The 21108-nt window shown below is 42.4% G+C and overlaps 1 protein-coding gene across 1 annotated transcript in view; it reads left to right on the top strand.

Annotated features, from left to right (window-relative positions):
* MUC6 (mucin 6, oligomeric mucus/gel-forming) overlaps positions 1-16517 on the top strand; it is a 51722-nt gene extending 35205 nt beyond the window's left edge. The window contains exons 16-29 of the mRNA XM_090034615.1: positions 856-1017; positions 1438-1532; positions 2815-2947; positions 3690-3939; positions 4489-4541; positions 4643-4752; positions 5732-5883; positions 6820-6961; positions 10277-10381; positions 12127-12312; positions 12808-13047; positions 14693-14849; positions 15013-15159; positions 16447-16517. Coding sequence (XP_089890741.1) covers positions 856-1017; positions 1438-1532; positions 2815-2947; positions 3690-3939; positions 4489-4541; positions 4643-4752; positions 5732-5883; positions 6820-6961; positions 10277-10381; positions 12127-12312; positions 12808-13047; positions 14693-14849; positions 15013-15159; positions 16447-16517 — 2003 coding nt within the window. The remainder of the gene's footprint in view (positions 1-855; positions 1018-1437; positions 1533-2814; positions 2948-3689; positions 3940-4488; positions 4542-4642; positions 4753-5731; positions 5884-6819; positions 6962-10276; positions 10382-12126; positions 12313-12807; positions 13048-14692; positions 14850-15012; positions 15160-16446) is intronic.
* Positions 16518-21108: the final 4591 nt, after the last annotated feature.

Below are 21108 nucleotides of genomic sequence, written 5' to 3'. Positions count from 1 at the left end.
CAGAAAATAATAGAACAATTCTTCTGCAAAGAACTCAGAAAGACCAAAAGAGGCCAGAATGTTTTACTACTACAGATTCCTGTTTGGAATTTCTTGGTTTATCTTATAAATCCTGTTTGCATACCTAACAGAGCCAACAATTTGTGGTGCCCCACAGATCCTTCCCTTGAAAGGCCCTAGTTAAGGATCACATTCTTAGACAATCATACTGAAACAGCCAAGAATCCCGTTGTTCTTTCAATCAGTGGGCACCTTAGAAGAAAAGTGGTTTACAGTGTCAGCAAGCTAGCCATGAACACGTATACTGCAATTTATTTATTATTTTGCTGGCAGTGTGAGTAATGTCAGATTATTGCACATACTGAAGACATGATCTTTCAAGATGCCATAATCCAGCCACATTAAGGCCAATTTTTACTGGAATAATCAAATTCTCTTCTCAGGGAGGGCTGTTGTATATGTGTGACTCACTTCCTCTGCCTAACTATTTGAAGGCTTGAGCTGTTCAAAAATTTGGGTTTATTTATTTTTTTTTTAGTAATTGGAAGACAGTTTTATGCCCTTTCTTCTCTTAAAAATAACTAAGGTGTTTTTTCTCTGATAAACTGTCTGAAAAACTCACTTGAAGGCAGCGAATGAATGGGGAGAATTTTAGCCTAAGTGGAAATGCCAGAATGCTATGAGTGAGTGGAAAACCAAGATTTATAACTAGAGTTTTTAAATAATGTGCTGTCATTACTATAGCTGTTGTAATTAGTGACACATTTTTATTGTTGCTAAACAATAGCATGACATAGATTATTGTATACATATTCATTGATTTTTATTTGTTCTTTGGGTTCCTCATGTGACTAGGTTTGTGTGGCAGATACAATGGAGAGACAACAGATGACTTCATGACCAGCATGGATATTACTGAAGGAACAGCAGCCCTGTTTGTGGACTCCTGGAGAGCAGGAAACTGTCACCCAGCTTCAGAGAGAGATACTGACCCTTGTTCTATGAGTCAACTGAACAGTAAGTAGAATGCTTCGCCCTGTCAGGTCACCATATTTGCACGCCCCTTTCTGAACCATTTCCATAAGCTCATGCCTGAGAGGTCAGGAAAGTTGAAGAAAGAAGACAACAATGGCTATAAATCACAGGCTCCTTCATCTATAGGAAGCTACATTTCTAAAATATACTTCTACTAAGACAATCTATGAAGTGATTCCTCTCTCAAAATCTGACTCAGGGTTTGAGATACTCTCATAAATGGGAGTGGTTCTTATTGATACTACCCGGGACATCACAGAGTCCCCTGTGATCTTTGTCTTTGGCTTTCTAGTGATATGAATGAAAACCAGGTATTGCTTTTTCAGTTACTCAGATAAGGGGGGCATGGCCCCCTCTTCATCTTTCTCATTGCTAAATGCTTGTACGGTTTCTCTCATTTAGAAATATCTGCAGAAAGCCATTGCTCCGTTCTTACTAAGAAAGGCACAGTGTTTGAGAAATGCCATTCTGTAGTGAATCCTGCTCCTTTTTACAAGGTAAGAACTTAGGTAAAGATTTTAAGTAGAGGGAGTAAAAAGTATTACTTTGTGCAAAAACACCAAAAGCTTGGGACCAAGAACATTTAAAAAATCCTGGATGCATCTACACATGCAATTACTGCACATGAATCAACTCCAGAGCTTATTGCTCCAGTGTCTGTTGCTCCCAGGTTCTGTATCTTCACATATGCTTGGGACTGCAGTATGTTGAGCTGGGTCAGAGCAGCCTCAGCTGGCAGGGAGCTTGGGAGGACCAGCCCGCTCAGCCCAGGGCTGCTCCCCTCCAGCTCAACATGCTGTGGAGGAGGTGGATGGGGAACAAGGCTGCTTCAGCATGGGATTAGCCAGCAGTCAGCCCCCCACATTAAACCACCCTCATGCCCCAGCCAGCCGGGGCAGTGACGACACGTGTGCTGCTGTGAAGTAAAAAACTCCACAGCAAGATAGTACTTGATTGTATTTACAAGTACTATTCTGCTGCAGAGTAAATTAGTTTACTCCAGCCTAATAGGGGCACACATGTAGATGGCACAACATTTCCTGGGCACATCTACATGCATCCCTCAATTGTGCAGTTGTTACTGTGTAGTCATTTAGTACTTGCCAAAGCAAGTACTAGAAGAAAGCAAGTACTAAATGACTTTGCAGTAATCGTTGTTACTGCTCAGTCCTGGTGGCAGACGGGTCATTTCCAACTCTGCTGCACAGCAGCTCATTGCTACTGCGGGTAGCATCAGCATCATGCTTCATGCCCACTGACACTACATCGCTGTAGCTCGTCGCTACAGCAACATAGCGTCTCATGAAGACGTGCCCACTGTGTAGCTAATTTGCCTACTCCGCGGTAAACCTCTCCTGTAGATGCACCCCGTCTCATAGACAGCAGTAGTTTGGCATACCTGCAGACTTCCATTGTGGCCATAAACAAGGGGTAGATGAGATTTGTTGGTTAAATATCTAATTAGCTAAGCATTTCCCTTAATTAACAGCTTAATTGAACCTACTTAATTTTGCAGAATATGAGTTTTCCTACAAATAAAAAGAATATTTGCCCACCTTTGAGTAGCATTTTAGAAGCTGATGATGAAATGTACTACATAGGTAAAAGAGCTCTTTAAGTACTACATACATTTCATTTACATCATCCAGCCAATTGGATATATTGATTTTCAGTTATTCTTTTAACTCTGCAAAATGCATTGTTTTCAATGACTTATTTCTGACCATCTCAAACTATCTGATTTACTGTAACAGAATATTTTCCATATGTTTGTTTCAGAGATGCATTTACCAAGCCTGTAATTATGAGGAGACCTTTCCTTACATTTGTTCTGCTCTGGGATCTTATGCAAGAGCATGTGCTTCTATGGGACTAATCCTTCAGAACTGGAGAAACATTATGGACAACTGCAGTAAGTAACCTCAACTAAATCTTGGAAGTCTGTTGTCAGATGCATGTGTCCCATCAGTTTTTATGTAGGACTCTCAGAAAACATCTACATCTGGAAAATTCCAACATTTGATATGGGACAAAATTGGGTTGTTCAGTTACCAGTAGTTTTCTGAATTTCTCTAGTAGCTGCTGAAGTATTAAAGGGACATCAAGTACTTTGAAGCACAAAAAATCACTTATTTTAAAATGATCATAATCAGGTAAAGAGTGATGCTCATATGCCATGAGTCTGCCTTAAAATTTTACAGTAAGAGTAGGGGGCAAACTTCATCGGGAAGAAGATAAAACAGGGATATAACAGATACTCAATTTCACAATTATTCTCCTAGAAAAGCAAGGCTTCTGGCGCTAAAGAATTGGGTTTTTTTGGAATTACTTAAATTTAGTAGGACTGTATATCCAAAATACATGCAAGAACATGCACCCACAAAAAAGCAGTAAAGTGAGAACTAAACTTTATCACCAACCCCCTTGAGGAAAAGCACAGGTTAGCTAAACTTACTGATAAAACAATGTGGTCTTCAACCCCCGCCCTCCCAGCTTTCCTGGTAGCCTAGTTCTGCAAAGAATCCTTCTTTCATAAGCTCTATGATCTGAAGAAGGGAAGCACATGGCTGACATTCCTTGGCTCCAGTACATCTTTCAAAGGGGAGAGGGTCAGGAAAATAAAATCTAACTTGATTGCCATCTTCATATTACAGCTATTCCATGTACTGGAAATCAGACATTCAGCTACAACACAGAAGCCTGTGATAGGACATGTTTGTCACTCTCCTTTCGAGACCTGGAATGTCATCCCACTGACATCCCTATTGATGGCTGCAACTGTCCTAAAGGAACCTACCTGAACCACAGAAATGAATGTGTTCGTAAATCTCATTGCCCCTGCTACCTAGAAGACAGGAAGTTTATCCTGCCTGAGCAGTCAACAGTAATTGGTGGGATTACATGGTAAGGTTGTCAATTAAAATTAAAGGAACTAACTCAAGGAAGAGAAAGGAGAAGGCAGTTATTCACATGTCTGTTTTTAAAATTATAGCATGAAGGGGTTATGTTTAGTATAATTACACTGGTGCCCTTTACACCACTTTCTGAAAGAGAAATCATTTGAAAATTGCTTGGCTCTCTTGCACGTTGGAAATATTAGGATTGTAAAATCTAATCATCTCTGTTCATACTGAAGGCAATTAGGAGGTATGAGGATTGTGCCACCAGATGCTGTACAAACAGATATAAATATGATCCTGGTCCAGAATCCATTTATAAAACTGACTTCTTTGTTATGGCTGTGTTCCAAAAAGAAAACCAAAGATGTTGACTTGTATTCCATATTGAAGGAAGTAAAAGAAGCACACGTTGAAATATTTCCATAGGGGAATAGTATGGAATAATTTTGCAAAAGCTTGAAAATCACTTCAAGTGATAAACACATTGAAAGTGGAACAATTCAAACTAAAAATACTAAAGAGCATCACTTTAACAGTCCCTTTTCTTTTCTAGCTATTGCGTTAATGGGAAGCTCAGTTGTGCGGGCAAACCTCAAGATCCTACAGGTATGGATTGTGTCCAGATCAACTGCACCAGCAAGAGAATTATTTCTTCCACGCTGATGAATCATTAGTTCCTAATCTCATGTATTTCTTATTTCCTATAGAAAACTGCATAAGTCCTAAAAAGTACGTGTCATGTTCAGAGAATTCAGAAAATAAATATGGAGCCACCTGTGCCCCTACCTGTCAGATGCTGGCAACGGGAATTGATTGTGTGAGTTCCATACTTCTGTGATAGAAACTTTCTGCAAGAGGAAGGTTGCCGCAGTGGTTTCTTGGGACGTAAGAAGATGGAGGCTCAATTGCCTGTTTTGCTACAGATTTCCCAGATAACCCTGGGGAAGAAGCAACGGGCAGGAGCTGAAGAGGCAGGAAGGGAGTTTCTATGCCTCCCTTCCCCAGGGATAACAGTTTTCCCCTACTTAACAGAGTGTTACGAAGACAAATGTATTAGAAACAGCCTTTGTAATCACCCTTGGTAGATAATAGTTGTTATAATGAATCCCGAGGAAAAAATCTCAATGGTTAATTCAAAATCTGTCCTGCATGTTTCTAAAACATACAATAAAAGAATATGCAAAGGAATATACCAATGTTTAACAGATTAGATTGCACCAAAGGTAAACTGATTCCACCAAAAGATCTGTGAAAACTATGCATTTCCATATTGTAAGTCACAACATGCCTAAGTATATGTCTGCACAGACAATACAAATATTCCAAAAATGTAATGAGACATATTTAATAATTAATGAAGAAACATATCTGTTTCTGTAATGACAGTAATTCCCTTGTTGAAAAAAAAAAGTATATTATTCTATATCTAAGGAAAAGTTGGCATCTAATAAATATATTTTTCCCACAGTCCCAAGTACATTTCATGCCTTAGAAACTGCTGTTTTTTGAACTACAGTGAAGCTAATACAACAGACTATTAAATAACAGAACAGTCCTAAGCTGTTCCCATTACCACTAGTAAAAATGAAAATTCATAAGATAAAAATAAATAAAATAAAATAAAAAGTAAGAACCATAGCATATGCAGACACTTGGTTCCAAAGGCATAATTCAAGACTAAAATTAAAAAGAGTTTGTAGATGAATAAAAATAAATGCTTAGCCCATTCCTTTTGCAGTCATTTTTTTCTCTATGGATTTTTTTCGTGACTAATGTTGTGATTGGATCTTTGCCAGGTCCCCACAAGGTGTGAATCAGGTTGTGTCTGCACTGATGGGCTATATGAAAATCCTTATGGTTTGTGTGTGCCACCAGAGGAGTGTCCCTGTGAATATGGTGGTATTTCATATGGAAAAGGGGAAGAGATCCATACAGAATGCACGAGCTGGTAAGGTTTCTCTTTGGCGGCATTTGCTTTTTCTCAACTGTACAAGACAGGAGCTGAAAACAGGAACTACAAAAATGTCACTACAGTGGCAAAAAGCCAGGAAGAGATAAATGCAGGGATAATTGTGTCAATGCTAATATCTATGCAGAATGACCATACTGTCTGGGTCAGTCACAAATGGAATGAGTCATTAAGGACTTCTGCTACTAGCTGCGCATCAGGAAACAGTGAGGCATCCAACAGGAACCCCAAACTGTAAACCAGATAGGATAAGTGGATGAATTCCACCCTAATTGGAAATACAAACCTGGTGCTCCTCCATTTCTCTAAAAAAATACTTTTGAGCCATCAAAATCACTTCCATCCTTTCTGTACTTGATGAGCTTCCTCTTACATGCACTTGCAACTCCTGGTATTGGAAAAAACAAAGGGAAAGCAAATTTGCTACCAGTAACAGTAACACAGGAACAGAGGACTGGAAGGGATCTCCAGGGCTATTAAGTCCAATCTCTTACATTCACAGGCCATGATGCAAAGAAGCCCCAGAGAACATTGCTTCAGCTCTGCTTACACACTACAGCCACAAAGCACCTTATAAAAAACCCATAAAGACCTTAAAGAGAGAAGACAAAAGGGTCACATAATAAAGGGATGACTGTTCTCCATACTGGAGGCAACATAGCCTCTGAAGTCTCACATCCTTAAGTAAATTAACTAAAAAAACCCTTAAAAGTTCATCTTTAGCGTACATTCATTTCCACAAAAGCCAGAGAAATTTATGTCACTCCCTTCCAATATTGATCATAATTAGACCACAATACAATCCACATTAAGTGAATAAAGTTAACACAATCTACAAGAGGTGGTGAATTGTAAAAGAGATAAGATCACATGCCATTGAAATCTTACTAGCAAGGCTTTTTTTCTTACCACCAGCACATGTACAAGAGGCAAATGGAAATGTGTTCAGAAATCAAAGTGTTCTTCAACATGTACCCTTTATGGAGAAGGTCATATCACCACTTTTGATGGACAACGCTTTGTATTTGATGGCAACTGTGAATACATACTAGTTACGGTAAGATCAGCGCTACTAAGTCTCACTGCCAAAAAATGATTTGACTTAAACTACTAGTTAGAAAAATATTGTAGAAAGATGCCATATACTGTATCTTAAACCAATATGATTCCAGACCTAAGTTTACGAAAGGAATTACAAGGTGCAATTATCTGTGATAGTGGAAGACTAGACCCTATCATCCAGGAGGTCTGGTCCAGTGCCATGGGTTGTTTTATGTAGTGCTTATTCCAAAACCAGAAATGTGTAATTAAAAAAGGCCCCTAAGATAAAATCAATGTTTTCCTCCAATAGTTTCCATGAAAGTGCAAAAAACTCTTGGGTCAGCTCACAGAGGTAGTGAAGGCTAAGGATGTGGTAGTCATGGGGGACCTGAACTTCCCGGACATCCGCTGGGAAGAGCAGTCAGCCAGGTCAGCAGGTCAGATCGTTCACGTAGGTTCTTAGACAGAGTGCAGGACCTCCATCTAACCCAGGAGATCCACAGCCCCACCAGGGGGGATGCCTTGTTGGACCTAGTGCTGGCCACGGGTGATGACCTGGGGAGAGGGCTGCGGGTGCTCGACCACCTGGGCAACAGCGATCATCGCCTGCTGGAATTCACCATCCAGCGCAAGGTGGCAAACGCAAGCAGTAAGGCAGTGGCCCTAGATTTTAAGAGGGCAAACTTCAGCGAGCTAAGGAGGATAGTTGGAGAAGCACTGAGATCCCAGAGGGGAGGGGAGCCAGGTGTCCAAGGTGAGTGGTCACTTCTTAAGGAGACAATCCTCCAAGCCCAAAGGAATGTAATCCCGACGAGGATCAAAGGGAGCAGGAGAGCAAACAAGTCTCCATGGCTCACCAAAAGCATCTGGGAATGTCTCCTTGCTAAAAAGGAGGCTTACACCCAATGGAAAGAAGGGGTCATCTCCAGGGAGGACTATTCTGCAGTTGCTCGGGGATGTAGGGGGAGTTTTAGGAAGGCCAAGGCAGAGATGGAACTGGGACTAGCTTCCCAGATTAAGGACAATAAGAAGTCTTTTTTTAAATACATAGGAGGTAAAAAGAAGGTCCTGGGTAATGTGGGGCCCTTGCAGGACGCGTTGGGAAACTTGGTCATCACACCAGACGACAAAGCTAACATGTTTAACGATTTCTTTGCCTCCGTCTTCCTAAGTAGGAACCAGGACAGCCACCTCCCTGCTGGGCCCCGCGGGAGGCACACCTAGGCCAAGGGTTAGCGAGGATTTAGTTAGGGAGCTTCTCAAGGGGCTGGACGTTTTCAAGTCAGCCGGTCCGGAAGATCTCCACCCTAGAGTTCTAAAGGAACTGGCCCAGCTCATTGCAAGTCCCCTGGCATGGCTTTATGAGCACTCGTGGTGCTCTGGTGAGGTACCAGAGGACTGGAAGGGGGCCAAAGTGGTTCCCATCTTCAAAAAAGGGAGGAGGGATGACCCGGGAAACTATAGGCCAGTTAGTCTTACCTCAATCCTAGGCAAGCTGTTCAAGAAAATTATTCTGGCACACATCCAGGAGGGGCCAGCAGGGGACTGCATGCTTAGGAGCAACCAGCACGGGTTCATCAGTGGCAGGTCCTGTCAGACCAACCTGGTGGCCTTTTACGATCAGATCACCAGATCATTAGATGCAGGGGTAGCAGTGGACATAGTCTTCCTGGACTTCCGGAAGGCTTTTGACACTGTCTCTCACCCCGTTCTCATCAAGAAACTGGGGGGCTGTGGTGTAGACACCCACACAGTCAAACAGGTCACCATCTGGATGGAGGGCCGCACCCAGAGGGTGGTAGTGGATGGGTCCTTCTCAACCTAGAAGGACGTGGGCAGTGGGGCTCCGCAGGGCTCGGTCCTCAGGCCCGCACTGTTCAACATCTTCATCAGTGACTTGGACGAGGGGGTAAAAAGCACCCTGTTCAAATTTGCTGATGACACTAAGAAGTGGGGGGACGTGGGCACACTAGAAGGAAGCAACAGGATACAATCAGACCTAGACAAGTTACAAGGGTGGGCGGATGAGAATAGGATGGGTTTCAACACAGACAAGTGCAAGGTGATGCACCTGGGGAGGAACAACCGGCACCATACCTACAGGTTAGGGAACTCCCCTCTTGTCAGCACGGAGGCGGAAAGGGATCTTGGGGTTATCATTGACTCCAAGATGAACATGGGCCGGCAGTGTGGGGAGGCAGTAAGGAAGGCCAACCGCACCTTGTCATGCATCCACAGATGCATCTTGAGCAGGTCAAAAGAGGTGATCCTCCCCCTCTATGCGGCACTGGTCAGGCCACAGCTGGAGTATTGCGTCCAGTTCTGGGCACCACACTTCAAGAGGGATGTCGACAGCATGGAGAGGGTCCAGAGGAGGGCCACTCGCATGATCGGGGGGGCAGCAGGGCAGGCCCTATGAGGAGAGGCTATGGGACCTGAACCTGTTCAGCCTCCAAACGAGAAGGCTGAGGGGGGATCTTGTGGCCTGTTATAAACTAGTCAGGGGGGATCAGCAGGCATTGGGGGAGTCACTGTTCCCCCGAGCACCACCAGGAGTGATCAGGAATAACAGGCACAAGCTGGCAAAGGGTAGGTTTAGGCTAGATATCAGGAAGCGCTACTTCACAGTCAGGGCGGCTAGGGTCTGGAACCAACTTCCAAGAGAAGTGGTGCAGGCTCCTACCCTGGAGGTTTTTAAGAGAAGGTTAGATGATGTACACCTTGCTGGGGTCGTTTGATCCCAGTACTCTTTCCTGCCATGGCAGGGGGTCAGACTAGATGATCTGTTCAGGTCCCTTCCGACCCTAGAAACTATGAAACTATGAAACTCCCATGAGATGATTTCCTAAGATATTTGAATGTTCATAGGTAATCGATATAAATATCCATCTTGTACCACCTGCTCCTGTTTTCTTTTGAAGTAATTTCAGTCCTAAAACCAAATCAAGAATCTGTTCATAGATATTTATATGCATAATAATATAAAGATGCAGCATCCCACTGACATCCTCCTCTCCCCCTGCAAAAATGTAGCTTCTGAAGTTATAAAATGCCTAAGTCAACACGGCCATAAAATACTGCAGGTCTTACACTGATGTTCCACTAAACTGACTGTGTTAATATCCAATAGCAGATTTTAAGACAGTTGGAGATAAGATGTAAGATGTAGGATGTAACTCTCTACAAAGCAAGTAAAGACATTGTGTAAGCATGGCCAGTTATGCTGAAAAGCAGAGCGCCTGAAGTAACAATTCCACCTACTCGTGTTTCTTGTTCACCTTGTTACTTTTAATACTCCAGGGTAACACAACTCTGTTTCCCCCGCTTTTAGGATGGCTGTGGTACAGGCAACTCCACCTTTAAAATTGTTACTGAGAATGTTATTTGCGGGAAATCAGGGGTCACCTGCTCCAGGTCCATCAAGATCTACCTTGGGGTAAGGTGTTATCCATCCAGGTCTGCCCTTGTATTTGTATCACCTTATGAATCTACAGTCATCTCTTATAGGTCAATCTGCTTAGCTAGTTTTTACCCGCCCAGTAGGGAATCATGTTATAGAAATAAGTCCCAACATAATATAGAAACCTCAGAAAAAGGCCAAAGAGGCAGTATCATGAAACAAAGACAGCTCCTTATAGGATGCAAAGTGAATCCCAAAATTTCTTTCAAATCCAGTTAGTGGCTGTTGATTCCTGATACCTCTAGTTGCTACACTAACGGCTTTTTGATGCCTCTGCCGCTGCCTCTCCCCAGTCCTCCCCCTCCTTACCTCTGAACTGTGGTGCTCTCCATTCTCCCCTCCTCTCTACTTCTTCTCCCAGTGAGGCGAAAGAGGAGCAGAGAGCAGAGCCACAGGGTCACCACAGTCTCCTCCAGCGCCTCCTGGGTGGCACTAGAGGAGGCTGCAGCATTTTGAATTCCAGGGGAATGCCACAGACACTATACATGTGTCCCCCGAATGAAAGAATTTTTGTTTTAAATATTTCCAAGTCCATTTCACTTATAAATGTTTCATTTGTTATGTCTGTCCACACCATCACAGTCCTGCTTCTTTAGTAGAACAAGTGAAGAACAAAGAAAGATGAATTGATGACTGGAAAACTACTACTACTACACTCAGCATACATTTGACATCCAGTCAGTTAACAGCAGAGGCAACATGCCAATGCTCTACTGAAAAAAAGCCAGTTGTGCCCTTTGCATCTTTTGCTTAGGATTCCTTTGAATCCTAATTGTTTTTTCTTAAGGAATCCCATTATTGGTCTCTGAATAAATCATACAGGGAGCATCTACACATGCTATTAATGTGGTTGAATAAACTCTTGGCACAGTTAGCACTGGAGTTTATTGCTCCCAGGTGCCACATTGGTACATGTACCTGGGACTGCAATACATTGAGCTGGGGAAGAACAGCCCCAGCTGGCAGGGGCCCTGGGGTTCAGCCAGCTAGCCCTGGGCTACTCCAACCCAGCTCAATGTGCTGCAGAAGGGCTGGCTGGAGTGCAAGGGAGCTTCATTGTGGGGTTAGCTAGCAGACAGCCCCTGCACTGAAGCACCCTCATGCCCCAGCCAGCCCCATGAGGATCTGTAAACAAATCTGCCACCGGATAGTAATTGTGTCTAGCAGTACTATCCTACAATGGAGTTAATTTACTCTGTCCTAATAGCACCACATGTGTAGACAGTGACAATTTACTGCAGAGCTAACTAGTCAGCTCCACAGTAAATGTCTTGCTTATGTAGACACCCCCATAGTGTACTTAGAAAAGATGCAAGAGTAGATGAGAACATGAGACATAAAACTGCACATCAAGTTACTAAACCCTTCTCTGTGGAACTTTACACCTTATTCCTAGGAAATCATAAATCATACATCAAACTAAAACAATCCATTGCAAGGTGCTGTTATACTCTAAGCTGAGCATGTTTCTCACATTTATTCCATATTCCTCATCAGATCTTGAATATGCATAGAACAAAAGTGAAGTGCAGGACCCACCTATATTTTATCTCCACTGGACAGGTGCAGATGGAAGAATACAGTATTTTTGTAACTATGTACTGCTTTGTTTGCATATATAAGTAGACGCTAACGATTCCCAGTAATATTATAAAGAGTACTGATGATTTTGGTAAATATATTTACCATACATTTAATTTACAATCCAATTTTGCCCTCAGAACTTGACTATCACATTGGCAGATGCAACTTTCTCAGTCTCTGAAGAGAATCCTCTTATAAAATACCGTGTGAAAAAGAATGTCCTTCACCTGATTTTTGATATCATTATCCCAGGAAAATACAACATGACCCTTATATGGAATAAGCACATGAACCTGTTCATCAAAATCTTTAGAGAAACACAGGTAATGGATAATAACTTCCTAACTTTCTTAAATACAAATAAAAATGCAATTGCACATGAGATGACTTTCTCTGTTGCACCAGAAACTTCCAAGAAGGTCTCATCCTTCACTCCCCATCCCTTATACAGCAGCAGAGACCTTCAGTGAAGGTTGATTATTGGATGATTACTCTGCTCCAGAACAGGACTCTTTGGGCTAGCAACTCCTAATTCAACCAATACCAAATCCTTCTTCCCCTCAGATTCGAAAGGCAAATTCTACACAGTATTTTGATTGGCTTTGACTGCTATGACATGCAAATAATATCTGAGTACATGTCCATTATTTCCTTACCTTATTGATTTAACTAGTAACACCCTATGTACAAAAGATTAACAGCATATAAAACACTAGTTGTAGCCGGCACAAAGAGGGAATATGCTGACAACAGGAAGAGACTTTAGACGGTTGTAATTGGGGGCAGTCAATCATTAATGCTTTCCTCTCTTTACCTAGGAACATCTCTGTGGCTTGTGTGGGAATTACAATGGGAACATGAGAGATGACTTTGAAACCCGAACCAAATATGTCTCATCCAGCGAACTGGAGTTTGTGAATTCTTGGAAAGAGAATCCTTTGTGCGGGGATGTGTTCTTTGTAGTGGACCCTTGTAGCCAGAACCCTTATCGTAAAGCATGGGCAGAAAAGATGTGCTCCATCATCAACAGCCAGGTCTTTTCTTCCTGCCACAGTAAAGTAAGAAAGATTACGAACCTTTCAAGCTATATTCATATTCTGCAGCTTTCCAAATGAGATTCTATTCACAGTTCAATATTCAACTTTCTCTTCCTCAAGCTACTTTACTACACACAAAATGTATTCTTACCCGTGCTTTATCTTGGTGTCCCGTACCTCCCATTATTAATGCGTCTGAATACATCCCTTCCTAATAATATTTCAGTTATCTTTCCCACACATTATGCTAATATAAAAACCCAAATTAAATATTGACCAAAGATATAAAGTGAATATAGACTGAAGATTCTGGAAGTAGAAGTTAGTTTGTTAGGGGAGGAGGAGCTGGTGAAGCCTGAGGCAGAGTAGAGGACCATTTATCCTTCTACAGCTATACATGGTCTGCTGTGCTGGCACATAGTATAACATTTTGCTTTGTCAGTAAACCAAGCAGATGCAACTTAGAAAACACATCAGGGGGCAGAACAGCTGAGAAGCACAATGCCATCAACCCTCCTTCGAGGAAATGAAAGTGCTGCAGGGTTAAACAGAGGCATGTCTTGTGAAAGAGACTCTCATTATCAGGAAATGAGCTCAAGTAAGAAACACAAATAGTGTTTATGTGTGTCCATGATGGGTGTGTAACTGATGAACTTAGATGCCTCCGTATTATCTAATGTGCTATGCTGCCTTGTCACATGGAAGCTTTGTACCCACATGGTTTTAAAGATGGCCTTTAAAATATTATTATTGTCTATGAACATTTTGCAATGCTTAAATATTTACTGAAGATAACTATTTAAGTGCATAGTATTAGTGCTGTGATTATTTAACCAATTAATGATTAAGGAAATAATGTAATTCTTGTGGGGCAGATAGGAAATGCATTTGCTGCATAGACAAACTGGACCAGGCAGGCAATGTTTAGCCCTTCTCTATTAAATTACTCAAATCCAGGATAAATTTACCCACTGAAAAATGTGTAGTCACTTTACTGCAGGGGAAAATTAATCTGTAGAACTAACCAGTAGAGTAACTTGATCCCCAGATCAGTTTTATCCCAGCACAGCCCTTTACTCAGTGCAAATTGACTCCCTCTCCACTTGCTAGCCAAGTAGTTCAGGCAGCTACCTTGGGCAAGATAGCCATGTGTCTGCTCCTTGCTATGCAAAAGTTGGAATGTTGTTGCACCTATGATGGTCCAGGAAATATGCAAGAAGCAAGGGTCCTTTGGTGATATCTTTTATTGGACCAACTGTATATTTGGGAGAGATGCTAGACCAGCTTTTGGGCACCAAAAGTCTGCTTCTTCCCCAGCCCTGAGAAAAGTCACTTTGTGCCCAAAGGTTTGTCTAACATCTCCCCCGCTATATAGTTGATCTTAGAAAGGATACCTCCAAAAGACCCTTGTTTCTCCTTTACTACAGAGTATATTAACCACAGAGTAAAATGCAGGGTGAGTTACTCCATAGCAACTGTATCATGAATCCATACCCTTATTCTTACTTAGTAAAGCAAAGCAATTTATATTCTGAACTCTTCCCTTTAACCTGAATTATCATCTGTTGTTTAGTTAAGTTAAAACAATGAAAGACATCCCATTAACCAATGCACAGCTACAGGAGAATTATGGTTGACTCATTCATTTCTCCTTTCTTCACCAAAGGTATACCGAATTCCTTATTATGATGCCTGTGTCCGAGATTCCTGTGGGTGTGATACTGGAGGGGATTGTGAATGCATGTGTGATGCTATTGCTGCGTATGCCAAGGCGTGCTTAGATGTAGGGGTCTGCGTTGACTGGAGAGCCCCAGATTTTTGTCGTAAGTTTCTCAACACCTTGTAAAAACAATGCGTCTGATTTATATTCCTAGCTTCTGTTCTTAACTAATTCCTTCCTGCCTGCTCTGAATCTGCTCTCAATTAACTGCATTCCATCAATTGAAAAATCCCAACCTTTTATCTTGTTTCTTTCTCTTTTTTTAGCTGTTTATTGTGACTTTTACAATACTCACAAAACAATAAGCAATGAGAACACTTACTACTATACGTACATGGATGAAGGCAACTGCACCTGGCACTACCGGCCTTGTAACTGCCCAAACCAAGATTACAAGTATGTCAATGTTGAAGGTAATGAGCTTTTACACTTATAAAGCTGAAAATGCTAACTTAATGGCTATTTTTACCGTGGTTTTAATCACTGATACTCTGAAAAGACAATGATGTTTCTACTGATGTAATCTCTGAAGATATGGTTAGTAGAGCTGTGCGAAATTTTGCCCAGCGTTTCCTTTTGAAGCTGTTTTGATATGTTTCAAGCTCAAAACAGCAAAATTGAAATGAAACAAAAGCCTTCAGAACACTTACAAAATGAAACAAGGGAACTTGAAACGTTTCAAAAGTTTTGAAATGTTTTAAGTTTCAAAACAAGGCTTACTGGCTTTAGTGCCAGTCCTAGCCGGCAGCACCCACCTCCTCTCATCTGGCAGGCAGATCGGAGGGCTCACCCACACCCTGGGAGGGCTGCGGGAACTGTGCTGGACTCCTCCTGGGGGTGCAGGGCACCAATCTGCCTGCCAGGTGACAGACCAGCACTGGGAGCAGCCCACACCTTGGACTGGGAAGATCGGTGCTGCTGCTGGCCCCAGGCAGCAGCACCTGGCTGCCTCCTGTCATCCGGCAGGCAAATCAAGGGCCCACACCCCAGGGAGAACTCCGGCACAGCCCCTGTAGCCCTCCCAGGGGTGCAGGTAAGCCCCTGATCTGCCTGCCTGCCACTTTTTATGATTCCCCATTATAATCTATGGCAGAAACAGTGAAACAGCTTTGAAACGACCAAAGAGTTTCAACACAACACAACAGCGCTTTCGAAATTAAATGAAATGCAAAACGAAACATTGTTCCGTCAAAATGGAAGTCAAAGCGGAACAGTCCTATTTCACACAGCTCTAATGGTTAGCGTTATTCTAGTATGCCCATCTTCACTTTGCTATTACTGCTATCACAATAAATGACTGATTCACTATCTGTAGTATGCTTAGGACTGTAGTGATGTCAGTCTCTCTTGAACACAGTAGAGTGACTAATGGGAGGGCAATCAGGGCACCAACCCATGCACCAACTAGGAGGTGGCTGTGGAAGGGAAAGGTGCAAAAATAGCAGCTGCCCTTCAGCTGACTTGGCCACTGCTGCTGCCCGATGCCCTGCCACTGGCCTAGGGCACAGCATTGCCTAGTTATGTTTCTGCTTGAACAGGAAACTTATCAGATAAAGAGAATATCCCATGAAGAATTTGGAGATACTGCTAGTTAAATAAGCGGATTGCTATGTTAGAAGAGAAGAATGCTTACCGAAAAGAAGTTTATCTGAAACCACTCTTCCCCGAAGAATGAGTAACATCTCTTCCTCCTTCTACAGGGTGCTACAACTGCTCAAATAATGAATACTTTGATGAAGAGCTGGGAACATGCATGCCTTGCAGTATGTAGAGATTTATACAGTTATTTTCTTTCTCTGCAAAAGCTAAAAGCAGAAAAAATGGAAAGGGTTGTAAATTTTAGATGAGGCATTTTATTCCTAATAGTTGTTATTAGCTGATGCCTTTTCATCCAAACACAGATCTCTTTTGAAATAATAATTGTGTTGCTCTAATGCTAACTAGTGGTATGATGGGTAAAGGAGATACTTGAATGAAAGTAAGCAATTAAAAAAAAAAGTCAGGCTGTAAAGCTTTGAAACTACATAGTAGTTGAATGCCTATCATTGATTTCAATAAGAGTGATAAAAATTTGCCCTCACTTAAAGCTTCAGTATTTGATAATATCTTGGTAATTCTCAACAATACACAAGGTACTCTAAGCTGCACTGGGGCAGCTGTAACATGAATCAGGAGCAGGGATGCTGCCTATCAAATGCCTTCAACACTTTTCTTGCACTGAATGAAGCTCTAGCATAGGTTAGAATCCAGTCCATGTGCTTTACCAAAATGTTTCCCTTTCCAATATATGTGTTTTTTATTACTTTAGAAACCTTTATGACATCATGGCTTTCCTATTCCACATGATGGGCAATCTTATAAAAAAAACTATGTGGGTATATAATATTACAGATAGGTTCAAATCCTAAAATTTGGATTGGTATTCAGTTGTCAAATTCTCCAGGTCCTTAATAATATAGCAGAATGCCAACTTTCCTTCCTGAATCTAGTAATTAGGTAGGGCTAAACCTCTGGAAGAAAATGAATATGTACACCTTCCTAAGGAATAAAGCTACTGTTAAACATGAATACAGTGACAGAAGTAGTAAAAAATATGCTTAGTGAACTAAATACTAGGCATCTGTTTTTCCCAGTATTGTTTAATACATTTTCTGGGATGTCTTACAAGCTGGCACAATTCATTTAAATTCACTTTTCACTCTTGCTGAAAATGATCTTCTTTGGGAAAGTTTCTTATTTTATAATCATCCACTTAAATAAGTTGTTTCTATTTGTACACAGCTGGACCTCATCCTGTTAGTACTACGCCTGAAACGTCTACACCTTCCACAGGTTAGTTCTACAATCAGTTACTAAAATAATACTTAGATGTTAGCTTCCAAAGGAGATGTTGCTCTCTTCACATTTTCAAAAGCAAACCTTTTTTTCACAACATTATACCATGCTCTTTGAAATGTTTTGAGCAAAGTAAAGAAGCATATTCTAGCATTACAGATGTCACGTATCCTTTATCTTAAATTTTAGGTTAAGGGTCTTAAATTAAGAAAAGGTTATTGGTAAACCATAACTACTGAATTGCCCCCAGCAGTGGGATATTTTTACATTTTTACACTGAGGACAAGCTGACAATGACTAAAGGCAAACAGTATCCACTTGCTTCTCTTTGACCTAGGGTAGATTAAATTAATTATCAATTTCAGTATTGTGTTCACTGGAGAGTGCCCCAGAGTGTCAGTCCTGCAGCTGGTTTTGTTCAATATCTTCATTAGTGACCTAGAAGATGGGATGGAGTGCACCTTCAGCAAGTTGGAAGATGACACCAAGCAGGGGCTAGGATTCAGAGAGACCTAGAAATATTGGAGGATAGGACCAAAATAAATCTCATGAGGTTCAATAAAGACAAGTGCAAAGTCCTGCACTTAGGATGGAACAATCCCATGCACCGGTACAGGCTGGAGACCAACCGGCTAAGCAGAAGCTCTGCAGAAAAGGACCTGGGGGTTACAGCACAGCTGAATATGAGCCAACAGTGTGTCCTTGTTGCAAAGAAGCTAACAGCATACTGGGCTACATTAGTAGAAGCATTGCCAGCAGGGGGAGGGAAGTGTTTATTCTCTATTCAGCACTGGTAAGGCCACATCTGGAGTACTATATCCAGTTTCGGGTCCTACATTACAGAAAGAATGTAGACAAATTTGAGACAGTCCTGCAGAGGGTAATGAAAATAATTAGGGTGCTGGGGCACATAATTTCAGAGGAGAAGCTGAGGGAACTGGTCCAATTTAGTCTGAAGAAAAGAAGACTGAGGGGGGATTTAATAAAAGCCTTCAAGTACCTGAAAGGTGGTTCCAGCAAAGATGGAGCTGGACTGTTCTCAGTGGTGGCAGATGACAAAACAAGGAGCAATGATCTTAAGTTGCAACAAGGGAAGTTCAGGTTAGATATAAGGAAAATCTTTCTCACTAGGAGTATAGTACAGAGTCTCTCAGTCACAATGATTACTGTCTTTGTACTGCTTTCTCTGGGGTGAGAATCAAGACATATTAGACAAAGCCCCAATAGGCAAATTTCTATATCACTATTGGTACACTATTGGTACATCTCTGTTTGCACTCTTATACTAAGAAAGGGAAGTGTGTCTGTGTCTGTCATCTTCCTACTCTTGGCTAACTGTTGGGATATTCAGTAAAATATAGAGAAGACAGAGAAGAGAATAGCTAAGTTTTCTCAAATTTGACATTTAAAATAAAAGATGTTTTCTAATATTACATTGCATCCTAAGTTAATTTGTTTTAATTTACATCAAAGATAAATATAACTGAATTATTAAGAATTATTTAAAAGCTTCGGTGTCCATGAATTTTTCTAAAAATTATTGTTCTTTTTTTTTCAAACCAAAAATGGTGCAAACGACAGCATCAAGCACTACTTCAGTCATAACACCAACTACTACTATACTGCCAACAACCACTATTTTAAATGTAACTCTGACCTCTCTGCCAACAACATCTGCACTAACCTCTGCATCCAGTACTGAAACAATCACTAAATCTACACAGTCTACCACCCACACAATATTAACAATTACACCAACCGAAACAGCTACAATATCGACCATGAAATCACCACCCGTTTCAGTAACAATACCCACAACAGTTATATCCACTACTTCAACAACCACCGCAACAAAAAAGACAACATTTTCATCTTCCCCAATGACTATATCAACTGAAATCACTACACCACAAAGCACCACCAAAACCTCAGTACCAACAACTCCACCAATCTCATCTACAGTCACAGTATCAACAGAAACTGGTAAGTTCTGCTACGTGTTGATCTCTTTCTGTTTTATTTACTATTACTATTGAGTATGGAAACTTAAATTTATCCAATTGTTTCAGAAATGACATAACTAACACCCACTATACAAGTTACATTTAAGCTTCAATTAACATGGTAGTTGCAGCACAAATCGAAAAAATATTACATGTCAACCTAATTTAAGGAATTAGACACGGTAAAAAAGAAATAAAAATGGTTCATAAATGATCTAGGCTGTGTCTAGGAATGGTCTGTGTGGTGATATAATTTCATACGTGGCCTCACCTGTCAGTCCCATGGCCAACAGTGTCATAGTAAGGAATTGACTCAGGTGTGGTCCTGGCCCTCCAACCGACAATCTGCTAATCCTTCCCCTAAACTCAGAGTGTAGAATGTGGAGGACCGAAAGTAATTTCCAACCAAAAAGCTTAAACCACACAATTCCCAGCTGTTCCTAGAGTCCCTAGCATATGACATCACAGAACTCTAACACCTCGTGTTCTGCCTCCTTCACTGAGAACAAAGGTTTTCCAAGGAAGTGAACAGAACCTGTGCTTGTTGCACGGAGCCAGCTGCACTGGCTGCGGGGGTCGTTGTGCAGGGCGGGGAAGGCGCACTTCTCGCTAGGAAGACGAGATGGCAGGGAGAGGAGAGAGCGTTTTTGCTGCAGGAAGCAGGGCAGCCGCACAGAATTAGAATCCGAGCAGCGCACGGAAGCAGCCAGGCATATGCAAAGCCTTATGGCAAGATCTGACAGGGCACCCCGACTGGTCCCTTCCCACCCCCCCACGCCTCGTGCTGTGGCTCCTGCCATGGGCAGAGAGTTCTGCAAGGAAGTCAACGGCTGCCGCCCACGTGGCTTTGTGCATTGCCCCAGCCCCGAGTTGCTCTGCCTCTTAGGTTCCTTCAAGAGGGATGGCGCCTACGCGGCACCCTCCAAGGCCTGCCATCTCTCCCCAATCCCGGAGGACTTGGGGGCCACCTATGACCTCTGTGCACGAACGGTGGCGTCTAGGCGGGCCGGCCACACTGCGCGCTCGGCAGGGTCCCTTCCCCTCCCCTCCCGTCATCACAGAAATGTGTGTCACCCCTCTCTACACAGCGCACCCTCTCCTGGTCGCTCTCACCATCGCAACCGCCCTTTTTCCCCTCACAGTAACGCAGACCGTACGAACCACGACCCCATCAACCTCTACCGTCATCAGTACGAGGAAGACAACACCAACCAGCTCTGCCTCTACCACGGCCAAGACCACAGTGTCCACAGAGTCCAGCCCAACCACCACGACTCCAACCACCTCGAGAAGTACAACGCTCGCCCCAACCAGCACCTCGGAGGCTACCACCCCAGGCGTCAGTACCTCCCAAACCTCCACGCCGACAGCCGCTACCCCTGCCACTTCCTCCACCACCTTCACCACAACTGCCACGCCAACCACTACGCCCACCACCGTGACGCTGACCACCACCGCCCCGATCACGACCTCCACGCTGCACACAACCTGGGAGTCCACCACCTCGCACATCACTACCCCCAC

This window comes from Crocodylus siamensis, chromosome 2 (genome assembly GCF_052110815.1).
Source record: "Crocodylus siamensis isolate JL-2025a chromosome 2, ASM5211081v1, whole genome shotgun sequence".
Taxonomy (NCBI): Eukaryota; Metazoa; Chordata; order Crocodylia; family Crocodylidae; genus Crocodylus; species Crocodylus siamensis.
Note: the sequence above shows the minus strand (reverse complement) of the source record. Positions and strands in the feature narration are given on the sequence as shown.